This window comes from Xiphias gladius, chromosome 9 (genome assembly GCF_016859285.1).
Source record: "Xiphias gladius isolate SHS-SW01 ecotype Sanya breed wild chromosome 9, ASM1685928v1, whole genome shotgun sequence".
Lineage (NCBI taxonomy): Eukaryota > Metazoa > Chordata > Actinopteri > Istiophoriformes > Xiphiidae > Xiphias > Xiphias gladius.
In genome coordinates this window covers 11654768-11666937 of record NC_053408.1, presented here as the reverse complement: position 1 = coordinate 11666937, position 12170 = coordinate 11654768, and the positions used below count along the sequence as shown (strand labels likewise).

The 12170-nt window shown below is 38.7% G+C and overlaps 1 protein-coding gene across 5 annotated transcripts in view; it reads right to left on the bottom strand.

Annotated features, from left to right (window-relative positions):
* The window catches only part of plce1 (phospholipase C, epsilon 1), an 86983-nt gene that overhangs the window by 41007 nt on the left and 33806 nt on the right, over positions 1-12170 (bottom strand). For all 5 annotated transcript variants that reach the window (XR_005708104.1, XM_040134978.1, XM_040134976.1 and 2 more), the window contains 2 exons: positions 9494-9675; positions 8326-8468 (listed from right to left, as the gene is read on the bottom strand). Coding sequence is in view for 4 of the 5 variants with exons in the window: in XM_040134978.1 (XP_039990912.1) it covers positions 8326-8468; positions 9494-9675 (325 nt within the window). In the remaining variant the exon portion in view is untranslated. The remainder of the gene's footprint in view (positions 1-8325; positions 8469-9493; positions 9676-12170) is intronic.

The following is a 12170-nucleotide window of genomic DNA, read 5'->3' as shown; positions in this document are numbered from 1 at the left end:
CTAATCATTCGACCATCAACTGACTCATTGTCAAGCACTGCTTTTGAGACTGGGTGAAATCTTTCAAAACTGCACTGAGGTTCGTTCTGTTTATTGAGTGAATCATAGTTATTAATACCAGCTAAAGGAGAGGAACCTTGAAAATAAACCCTGCTGTCTTTCTTTGCCAGCTAAGTCCACACATATGTACACTGTTCTCACAAGCACGTTTAGAGCCGATGACAACTTCCCCGCAGGAGTATGTGGGGCACTCAAACAGGTGCAGCACAAACAGTTTAAGTCAAAGGAATGTCAATAAATTAGCCTTTTGAACTTATAAATATATTACCATCATAATTATAACAGACATTTTTTGCAAAACATCAGCAATCTTATTTTGCTGTCTGAGTTTTTTTGCTTTCTCTGGGTGGAAGAGTCACCCATGTCCTACTGTAGTGTTACATGTAAGCATCACAACATGTATAACTCTGGAACACAGTATATTTAGATTGTTTCTAAATCTGTGAAAATCGTTCTGGAAACGTACATTGAAAATTGACTTTGAAATCTACCATTTTTCAGACAATATAGTCAAAATCCAAAACTGCAGCATCAGGCAGTTTCCTTTTAGGCAACAGTTAAACAATAGTCCCTCAGTTCCATTCCATGTCATAAATAGCAGAATAGCATCTCATGCTGCCGAGTCCTTACTGAAACACATACACATGCACACGCACATGCACATGAAAGTAAACACACAAAAAAGTCATCATGCAAATAAAAATTTAACAAGTGGTAGCAAAACACACTAGCAGAAAAAGTATAAGGACTCACAGTACATAGACGCAGCCAAATACACAGACACAAAGCAGCAGCAGCAGAAGCAATAACCATTGATCTGTCTGACTGCCGAAAACACTGAGTTATCACAGGGAGTTTTCCCTCTTGAATCAGATATGCATACTATTGCACACACAGAACCACGTGCAGACATAAATATAGTATTTAGATTCCTCTGACCTTTCTTTGCTACAGGGGAGGAGGACAACAATCAAGGTAAAAATAAATTTGGACTGATTAAGCAAAAGCTTCCGCATTATGAAATCAGAGATCAAAATTGAGTATGTCACATAATAAAATAGAGTGAAAGTAAATTTGGAGATTTCTTAAAGAAGCATGGTGGGGCTTTGCAAAATTTTCTTCATATGAGAGGTATCATGCAGTAGTATACTGTGAGTGAGGCCCATTCTCTTCTACTTCCAAACAAACTTTGCAAAAAGAAAATTAGATCTTTACAAAATAACTTCACAGAGACTTGGTACAAATCAGATGGAGTACTTGGGTAATTTCAGTGATTTTGTTTTTAATTGTACAGTGTCATGCTGTCAGGTTTCTCGTATAAATGTATTAACTGCTGAATCATTCGTCACATATTTCAATAAACATTACAGACAATCGCAGTGAGTTGGTGGGTAATGTGTTTTGAATTTATGAGTCAACAAATTCTTGCAGTTCAGTTTGCATAATATATAGTTAACAAAATATTAGGAAACAAAAAACAGCACATGGGGCAAAAGAGCATGATGGTCTAGTTGATTCTTACTTAAAAAAAAAAAAACCTGAGTCACAGGTAGTTTCTTGCCAGTAAGCAAAGCAACATTAAAACCTTCCCCACTCAAAAAAAAAAAAAGAAAAAAGAGAAGATAGATCAGAGGCAATTTTTACAGTAAAACCCTATATCAGACACATGTAAAACACAGAATTTAAGAGGATACAAAAGGCCCAGTTAAGGTACAAGTCAAACACAAAAGACTACAAGTCCTGCCAAGAGAGTTACAAAGCACAATAAAACTTAAACTGTGAGCTCCTGTTTGGCAACAATTAGACAGCAAAAACAGAGAAGCTAATGTGCACAGACTACAAATTCCACGGAAAAGGACTGCACAGTTTTTGATTTTGATTTATAATGAAACTCAAATAAATGAGAAAGAAATTCACTATCAATATTATATTACATATACGTAGACACAAAACAAAGCAACACACACATGCAGACAGACTTATTTTGTGTTCACTACCCAACCACTGAAAACCAGTTTAAAGTTACGATTTCACTCAGCTTTGAGAAGACACGAGCAGCCTGAATGCAATGTAACTCACATTTCCTCTACTCACTGATCAGCTTGAAGTCCATTCTGTGAGAGGGCTTCATGGTTGCTAGATACAGCTGGCCACTCTGCCTCCCACACTGACAGTTCAGTGGCGGGGTGACCGAGGTACACTTGTCCACATTTGAGCCGCCAGTCTCCTCTCTCCTGCAGCTGCTAGCTCTCTCCCTCTCTCTTTGCCTCTTGCTCACTCTGGCTGTCTGCTCTATTTCTCACTCCCTTACTCCATTTCTAACTTGAACTCTCTCCAACTCACACTTTGTCTTTTACTCTCTTTCGCTCACCTGCCTCCTCTCCTTTTCCTTATCAGCAAACAGCGTTTCCTTGCTCTCTCTCTTGAATACATTCTCCCTCCCTCTCTTTCTCCCTCTGTCTCTCACAGTCTCTCACTTACTCGCTCTCTCTCTCTCCCCCCTCCCCCGCCCACCCTTTACTGACACCATAGATAGTTCACAGCAGTGCGCTAGAGTTGGAACAGTCAGACCATCCCACCGCACAAACACAAACCGCAATAATTCATACACTCATATGAACAGAGTATAGAAACGAGTAATAAAGGATAACAATACACCCAAAAAACTCTCTCATCCTGTTTTTTTACACAGAATCAGTGAATTAAAAATTTAGTAAATTTGACATTACTTAGTAAATTTGACATTACTTGTCACATGATTTCCAATCATGTGACAAGTAATGTACCAGTAAGGGGCTGATTGTTACTGAGGTGTTTACACTATACTTCTTAATGTGTCTTTAAGGACTTTATTCATAGTTAATATTAACAATTAGTCAATTAATTGATGACTTCATTGACAAAAAAAAAAAAAAAAAAAAAAATCAACAAATGAATTAACCATTTTGCTATTAATTTCGGTCATTTTTCAAGAAGAAGATGGTAAATATCTGCAGATGCCAACATCTCAAATATGAGGATTTACCACTATTCTCTGTTTTACATCATTGTAAATTGAATGTCTTTGGCTCTTGCAGTCTTAGTCCGATAGAACAAGTAATTTGCGGATGTCAGGTCGGGCTCTTGAAAAACCGTGATGGGCACAGTTTTCTGACAATAAATCAATTCATCTAAAAATGATCAACAGATTACGTACAGTATTAATGAAAATAGATGCAGCCTCACATGGTAGAAATATAAATTTTGAATTAAACATGTTGCCCTATGTTTGTTACTTAATATTGCACACAGAGCACAGAGCAGAAATTATAATATATTTGAGGATAAACATTTAAATGGTTTCAATAAAATTTACAGCAGTGCACCATCTTTATGAGAAGGTGTCACAAACAAACTAAGCTATATAAGTAGTCTCTTACAAGGAGTATACCATCCCCTCCTTTAGTACTTGATTTATTACTTAATTACATTGTTCTGTGTCAGAGAAACTGCTAGCTGGGTTGATCATATGTTATATACTATCTTGGGTTTCACCAGAGCTAATGCATAAACTCTGAATATTAGTACAATTTATACTGAAAAGTTTTGGTGATTCACAAGAGAAAAGAAAAAGTCACAATCCAGTCTATGAGCGTTCAGAAAAGTATTTTTAGAGATTCTGGCAATGTTAACAGTGTGTGTTTCTTGAAATCCTTGTGACTTCCGTTCACTATGATTCCCCACCATATCTGCTGTCAGTGGGTCTTAAATGGTGCCAGGCAACACAATGGACAATGACAACTGAGAGGAAGAGTGGAAAAGAAAGAAGAAAGAAAAAAAAGAAATAAACAACAATACCAAGCTCGAAAGATGGTAGTCTACAACTGAGCTGTCTACTTCCTCACTCCTTACAGTAAATTGTGCTATAAAGGAAATGAGCTCAAGAAAAGCAGCTAAACCACTCCCATCTATAGTTCACATGGATATGGCCAAATCCCAGTGGTCTTTAGTAGTCTTTCTTTGTACTTAGATGACTATGGTTTGATAGTGAAGGAGTGAAGGAGGGGAAGACAAACATTTAATGCCAGCATGACACACCCACTATTTGAAGTGTGACACCAAATCCTCAAACCTATAGGATCTATATAACTTTATTGTTATTATGTAATGTACTATGTATGCATAATTGTTACTATTTTGCTTTGTTGATGTTTTCCAGTACCTTACGATGTGATCAATTACGCTGCCGTAGCTGGTTGTTATTTGGACTTTCTTGCTTATACCTAATTTGTATAAGGTAAATAACTGTTGTTGTTTTTTTTAATAACTAGACTGTGTCTTGTTATTTTGTCATGTTGTAATTTTTTTTTGTTTTTGCACCTTTGTCTGAGACACACAATCACACACATGCCTATACAAAACATACCTAAAATGTGTATTTTCACATATATTGTGCTTTAGCAAAAACTACTCCTGTCAAAGTCCCTGTCAGCTCAAACATCAGCACTGTTTGAGCTGACACAGACTGTACAGGCATCAGACTTCACACATTTCACAGAGACAATCTCCATGAAAAAAAAACAACTGCCTTTAATTACCGGCATACTCAGCAAAGATTTATGGTTTTCTCTGTTTCCCAGTATCTTTACACGTGTTTCAGCAGCACACACACACTACCCTGACCTTACCCTTGTCTTAAAGAGTTTACATTTTTTCCTGCACCAGTATTTGCAGTTACAAGTGCCAGCGGTTTACTCTCACAACAAAAGCCTGTCATACTGACCCAGACATGTGCCAGCTCAACCTGTAAAATATCATTTATCAAAACGTTCCTCCTGAGTTACAACTAAAACCAAATGATTGCTATGCAACAGAAAGACATAGGTCGTTCACATACATCAGAGGAACCAGCAAAATGCTTTCAGATCATTACAGTGAATGTGGAACGTAGAGACGGTCTAGAAAAACATTCTACCTCTCACCACTCACACTAACACTCTAAGACCACACCAAGGTTGGCCGGGCGATTATCCCGGTAATCCTTGAAAGCATTTGGGCCAGAGCCACTGATCAAGTCGTACTTATAGCCCCAGTTTTGCTGCCACTATACTGTAACTAAAATCAATTCCTAATTAGGCTAGGCTAGTTTTAGGAATTATTGGAGATGTTTTCTCCAAATCATTACCTCCATATCTAATAGTTGTGACTTAGTATGTCATAATGGTGGGAAAACAAAATCATAATTAACAGATGTGTATCTTACTTTGCTATCTATACTTCATCAATGCAATTTTTTGATCCACCCCATTGAAAATATTCAGTGCACAGACATCGAGAATGAAACCACTACTTAATGTTTACTTCTGCAAAGTATATCAAGCATTTGTCAAATGTAGCACCTGCTCTTACAAGTGACTGCTAGCATCAACACTACATTTACTAGTTGATACTCAGACTGTTACATACAAATCCATCTGAACCCTCACCCGTATTACGCAATTGCCACCAGGACACAGAGAAGAGTTTTATTAGAGAATAAGGGATCTACCAAGAAGTAAGGCTGACACTGAGCCAATGCAACTTACAATTAATTCAGCTACACAGTAATAAAGAGAAAAATAGATTCACAGCATTTCAAAATGGTAGTACAAGACTGTCTGTAAGAGTACCATGTAGGGAAAAGAATCTAAGTTACAGCTCTGGGAATAAAGATATAGACAGAGAACCCTTAAATAAAGTAATAAGTGCAAGGCAAAAATGTTGGTCTCACTCTTCTTTTTGTCCTTTGCTCGACAGCTGAATTTCATTTCAGCAGAGGATGAAGGCAAGCGAAGGGAGGACAGAAGATGTATAGAGAGAAAGTACAAAAGGTTTCTATAGAGGTGAGACAAAGATGACCCCCTCACCAGCGAGGCTAAAAAAAAAAAAAACCTTTGATTTCCAGTTGGACCACAAAAGAAATTATTTGTGGCACACTATGTTTCCAAAGCTGTGTGCCTATTTCAAACCCAGTAAGTTTCCTTATAAAAAAATGTGTCAGTTGTATCACATATGATCAGTTTCATTACACACAGCTTAGATTCAGAATGAGCCTTTTTGCTCATGCTTGAAAGATAAAGAGCAGTTTGCTTAGTTGAAACACTGAAGAGGGGAACAATACCGTAAATGGTAAGAAGGCAATAACTACACTAGCACTCTCCAAATCTGAAACTTAACTCAGATTTTACCTAAGCATCAGTATAATTACATGTCTTTTATGACATCTGATATATACTTTAACCTTATAAACAAGGTCTTTTGAAAACATATGCCCCAACTTGGTCAGTTGGAGTAGTCAGTGTCTTGCTCAAAAGCAAATTCGTTTTTCTAAAGCCACTCTTTTGTTTGACTCTTTTCGATTCAGCACTGCACTCCTTCCTTTTAGTTTAGCGAGTGAATCAAAATTTTTAAAAACAACAGAGCCTCGGTATGTGTCTCTGTTACAGGGGCATCATCATCTCTGGAGAAAGATACTGCTTTCTGGCACACTAAATGTCAAATTATTCAAATAGCACAGCCACACAGGTGCTTTCTCTGTGTGTGTGAAAGGCAGAGATCAGAAACAGATAACTTTTAAAAAACACAAGAATGTGGCTATGGGTCTAAGTCTAGGAAGGTAATGCTCATGCGCAATGTTTGGTATCTGGGTAGCTTTGGTACTAGGTTAGAGAGACAGAGAAAGTTAGACAGGGAGTCTGTCATGCTGTGTGTGTGTGTGTGTGTGTGTGTGTGTGTGTGTCTGTGTGTGTGTATGGGTCTATGAAATCCTAGACTTGCCAAGACTTCTAAGCTGCTATGTGTGTGTGTGTGTGTGTGTGTCTGGCTCTATTTTGTTTCCTGTAACACCCATTAGAACAGAACACGGTGTCATGTTGAAGATATGCACTGTGTGTGTTTGTGTGTGTGTGTGTATGCATGTATGCGTGTAGGAGTGTGTGTGCATATGTGAATGTCTGTTGCCACTCAAAACTTGTCTGACCAAAATTAAAGTTTTGTTAAAACCATGCTTAATAACGAAGAAAGTCACAGAGAAACAAATATAGAAATTCATGTTTTTGTTTTTGCATGTGCGCGCTTGTGTCTCCTTGATCTTGCCAGAGACAGCCTGTCCCCTGGCCCAATGCCAGTGGAAATTAATGTCAGGATCGGCTTACATTTAAGTCATATGTAACGTCAGTGTAGAGAAGGTGGACAGCCAGTTACCAGCTGAGCAACTGACCAACAACCCAAATGTTTGGTCAATGACGTCATGTGAAGAGAGAGACAGAGACATTAAGAGTGATAGAAATAGGTGACATACTATATGCATGTCCCATTAAGGAAATAAGTTTTGCAGTCGACCTTTTAATGTCTTTCTCAGGGCATTTCAGGGACAGAGCTAGCTGCTGCCCTGTGGTATATTAAGTAAAATGAAAAGCAGGCATGTGTGTTTGTGTGTCTGTGCGCATGTGTTCGTTTTTATATGTTTGCTTGATGTGCGTATAACCCGCTTTTCAGATGTTAAGACATAACCTAGCGTGCGTGTGCACAAGTGTTGAGCGGACGCTGTGATGTAAGGGGCCTTTTTCTTCTTCCGTACACCGCTTGAACACTTTGTGTGTGTATGTGTGTCTGAATTGGGGAGAATGAGAGTGGAGAGAGAGAGGATGGTACGAGGAGGGAGAAAGGACAGCAGAAGAAATAAAGAGAAAAGAAAGAGTGAAAGGGCACCCACTGGGATCAACAACAGACGTGCTCCTACCGACCCAGAACCCGCTGTGGATAAGAAACCATGTGGGAAAAGAACAGAGAGGAAGAGAGGAGAGTGGAGCAGTTGATCACAAGGGAATAGTGAGAACCTTTTCTTCCCAGAATCAAACAGATACAAGCCCTGCGCCCAAACTGCTTGCTTCAGTGGCCATCCAATTTAATGCTCCTCTGGTTAGGAGCATTTGAACAGATATAGTATGGAACTGTTTATTTTCCTTGTGTATGTGTGACCTGTGTTCCATACCATTGCTGGAACACAACCTTTACATTAGGGGCAATAAAGTTTTATGATAAACAACAGAACTGTCTAAAGTTGAACTCCTCCCTACACTGACTGACATTTCCAGCCCCATGATTTTGACTCCGACTCATGTTATACCTAAATACCAAAAGTATTCAGGAACAATGGACCACATCAACTTAATTCATTGTTAATTCACAGAGGTTTTGCACACTCAAACATACAAATACAACAAAAAATTTTCCATTCACACCCACCTTTCAGCACGGCGTGGCTGTTAGGACCCTGGGGCAAAGGGTAGGGCAGGGCAGAGCGGGCACCAAGAGCAGCTGTGGCCTCTAGTAGGGCTCCAGTCAGCAGGGAACACACTGATGTCCTCTGGCCACAAGAAAGATAACACCTAGAAATAAATAAGGACAAGTGTGACTGAGGAAAAAAAACAAAAGTAAAGTTTGCTTGCTATTCTAATCTGAATATCTACGGTCAGGCCAAGTGTTGAGATACTGTAAAGTATGTGCCTGCCTTTGCATTTGTATATAAGCGAAAACAGCCAGTAGCAAGCCAACTAGCCTGCTGTCTGAACCATTTACAACAATCATCTACCTCAGGCTGGCATCTATAATATACAACATCAAAGCTTTAGATTGACTTTTGGGGTGTTGTAGCCAAAAGAAATTTGTTAGTGTCGTCAAAAAATGCATGTTCATGCTTTACCATACATACAGTATGTTAAGTAATTGTAGATGGCATCTGCAACAGACGACTGGCAAGTCTCAAGACGGTCTTTCTAGTAACTGATTGTATTTGTCCTGTGGCCAGTCCTCACATTCAGAAAACAAATCTTAATCTTCATGATTAGCCCAGTCTAGTAGAATTTGCAAAATGCAAAAACTTCAGCCATCTTATTAACTCCAATCACATATGTTCAAAGTCTTGAGTGGTGCAGGAACCAACGAGTATTTTCATTATAGATTAATATGACAGCTATTCTCTCATCAAATAATGTCCATCACAATTTCCTAAAGCCCACGGTGAGGTCACCAAACTGCTTGTTGTTCAGTTTATTATCCATGCTCTATAGGGTACATTTCTTTAGTGTCTTTTTTCACTAAAGCGTCAGTCTCTTTCACCTACCCGTTTTACATAACTAACGCACATTACAGCTACTTTAAAGTACAGTATCTTTTTTTTCACTTTTAAGTTACTGTTAATCATCTATCCTCACTTATTTTTAACAGTGTTTAACGGTTAATAACAGACAAATTCACAGCATCTTCAGGACTCTCAGACATTAATTTGGTGTCAATCCTTTCCTCACATGATGCACGAGGACCAAAAGGCCAACTTGCTTAAAATGGTGCTGTTTTTTAACATGACTGGAAAAATTATATGAGGCAAAAAAAATTAACCATTGTGGCTACAAACCTAAGTGGCTGAGAAGGATCACAACACCAGGGATTAAGGCAGGAGTTCAGATCAGGTCTGGCTGGGCTGGCACTGGGCCAACGAGACTCCCTGAGACACACACATCCAGGGCAAGACAGCAGGAGCCTTTTGGCAGGATGAATCAGGTTGAGTTCCTCTCTGTCCTGTACACAGTTGGTGAGCTGTCGAGGAAGTCATTGATAAATGTGGGTTCCATTTTTATAAAGTATCCAACGTTACAGTAAGACACAGTTAATACAGTATAAAGTGTTAAAACCAATCATACTTATCCACCTTCAAGTATGCATTAACAGATGAACAGATGAAAGAGGGACACAAAAGCTTTCTGGCAAAATTCACTTTATCCAGGGCAGTGTTTCACCTTTCAGGCTGTTACATAACTTTTGAATCAGAGGGCTTTGTCATCCGCACCTCTGCTGTGGTCATTCTCAGAAGCAATTTCATCTTGACAGAGGAAAAAAAAAGTGTGAAAAGAAAGAATTAATGGAGAGAAATACGACTGTGGCAAATAACAGATAGCAAGAAAGGTGGGAAAAGGATCCACACAGAAACCGTCAGAGTGACACATACAGATGCGTAGGTATATTAAGAGGGAAAATAAGTAGCAGAAGAAGGTAAAGAGAGTAGGAAGATGTCACTGAAGAGTTTTAACCGAGTGAACATTTGGCGTTAAAGAAAAGCCTCCTCCTCTTTCAGTTCACACTCTTCTTGGAACAAAAGCCATTTGACATAAAAGGAAACACTTATCCAAAACGATTGGCTTGTTCTCTGTCCTTGAGTAAACCTGCAGATAAGCTCCTCTGGCACGAATTTCAGAGAAAACCCATTAAGGCAACATTTTGAGGCAGTGTAGGTGGGCATTAATGCCTTCAGCGGGGATGGATATTACAAAATTGGACAAAATCAATACTGGTGACAGAGTGGGGGATGAATACAATACAAGTGTAATGAGAAAATACAGCTTAGGTGTAATTGTCATTGGCAATGTTGATCTGCACTGTCTCAATATTGCCAGGAAGGGGGTAGTCGAAGGATACCACCTCCAGGCTTATGGTGTAAATTCTCATATACTGTAAAGCACATGTGAATCTGTGATTACACTTTAAAAAATGTCCTGTTTGTATTACGTGTAGGCTGGCAGAGCTGTGGCATAATATGCACACACACACACACACACACACACACACACACACACACACACACACACACACACACACACACACACACACACACACACACACACACACACAGTACACGGCCAACTAGTTCTCTCAGTGGGATGGGTTTCCTGCATGGGGTGTAGGCCTAGCCGTTGTCAGATGTGGGCCATCTCAAGGGAAAGGAGACATACCAGCCTTCACGTTTATAGAGTGAGAGATACAAAGAAAAAGGGTGAGACACAAAACACAAACACACAAATACAAGCAGACACATACTCCTTCCTTCTCCGCAACAAGCCAATTACGTGAGACATACTGTATTGAACTGCATTCCAGCAAAAAGCTTATTACTAAGAGCTGAAACTTTTAAAAACTTTTGGAAATTTAAAAAAAAATGTGATTAAAACCCATTTGGACTAATAGCTTGCTTTCTTCCTTTTTTTTTTTCTTTCCTTATCCAGAACCTTCACTGACTCACATTTCTGGTAAAAGACCTCACTTTCTCTATCAGCATCTAGAGACTGTGCATGTCCACTGCTCAGACATAAAGTCTACAACATTAACACTGTATTTTTACACATTCAAAAAGGAACTAAAAGCATAAACTTGGCCTCAGTTATACATGACCACTCATGCATTTATTATTTACTCGACATTTAGATGGGCAAGTTTTAGTTAATTAAGGCTGGATTTTATGTTTTCCCTTTACTAATAAACAAACAAAACCCAGGACTCATGGTTAGAGAAGTTTTTATGTTATTTTACATTGCTTGAATATTTCTGTACTGAGTGATTTTCCAAGCTCTACAGAACACCATTGTAATAAAATGCTACAAACACAATGCTAAACAACAGCTAATATGGAGTTTGTATTTCTGACTATAAATCATTATGCCTCTATGCCTCAGTACACAGAGTCTATCTCTCTCTACAAGCCAGTCTGCTAATGACTGCAGTTTTCTGAAGCACTCACAAAAAACAAATAAAAGGACCATTAACGAAATGCCGCCTCATTTTCGTCAGCTGATGGGATATTATTCCCATCTTGTCTGATATCTTTGCCTCGTAAGACCCCTATTCGTATTCTTTTATCATGTTAACCTTACATTTTTGGCAGTTAAAGAACACTTTATTAAGGCAAATAGATATGACCACTGTCTAAATCAGGGTTCAACAGAGCCAACACGCATACATATTCAACTAAAGTCAATGATAGTTGACATTTCTGTCTGTTTAAAGATTTTTAAGTATGACTTATCTTGACAATGAATGACAAGTACTGAATGTTTCCCCTGCAATTTTTTATTACTGTCCTCTACAACAGCAGGAAGGCCTTTACAAAACAATGAAAACAATGAATCCTAAATGATCTACTGTCCCCCTCAGACTGTAAAGGTTCAACGTTAGCTCTACTGTAACACACAGACCTGGAGTTTGAAAGGGGCCATTAATGAAGCAAGAAAAACTGTGTGTGTGAGAGTGTGTGTATATATGTG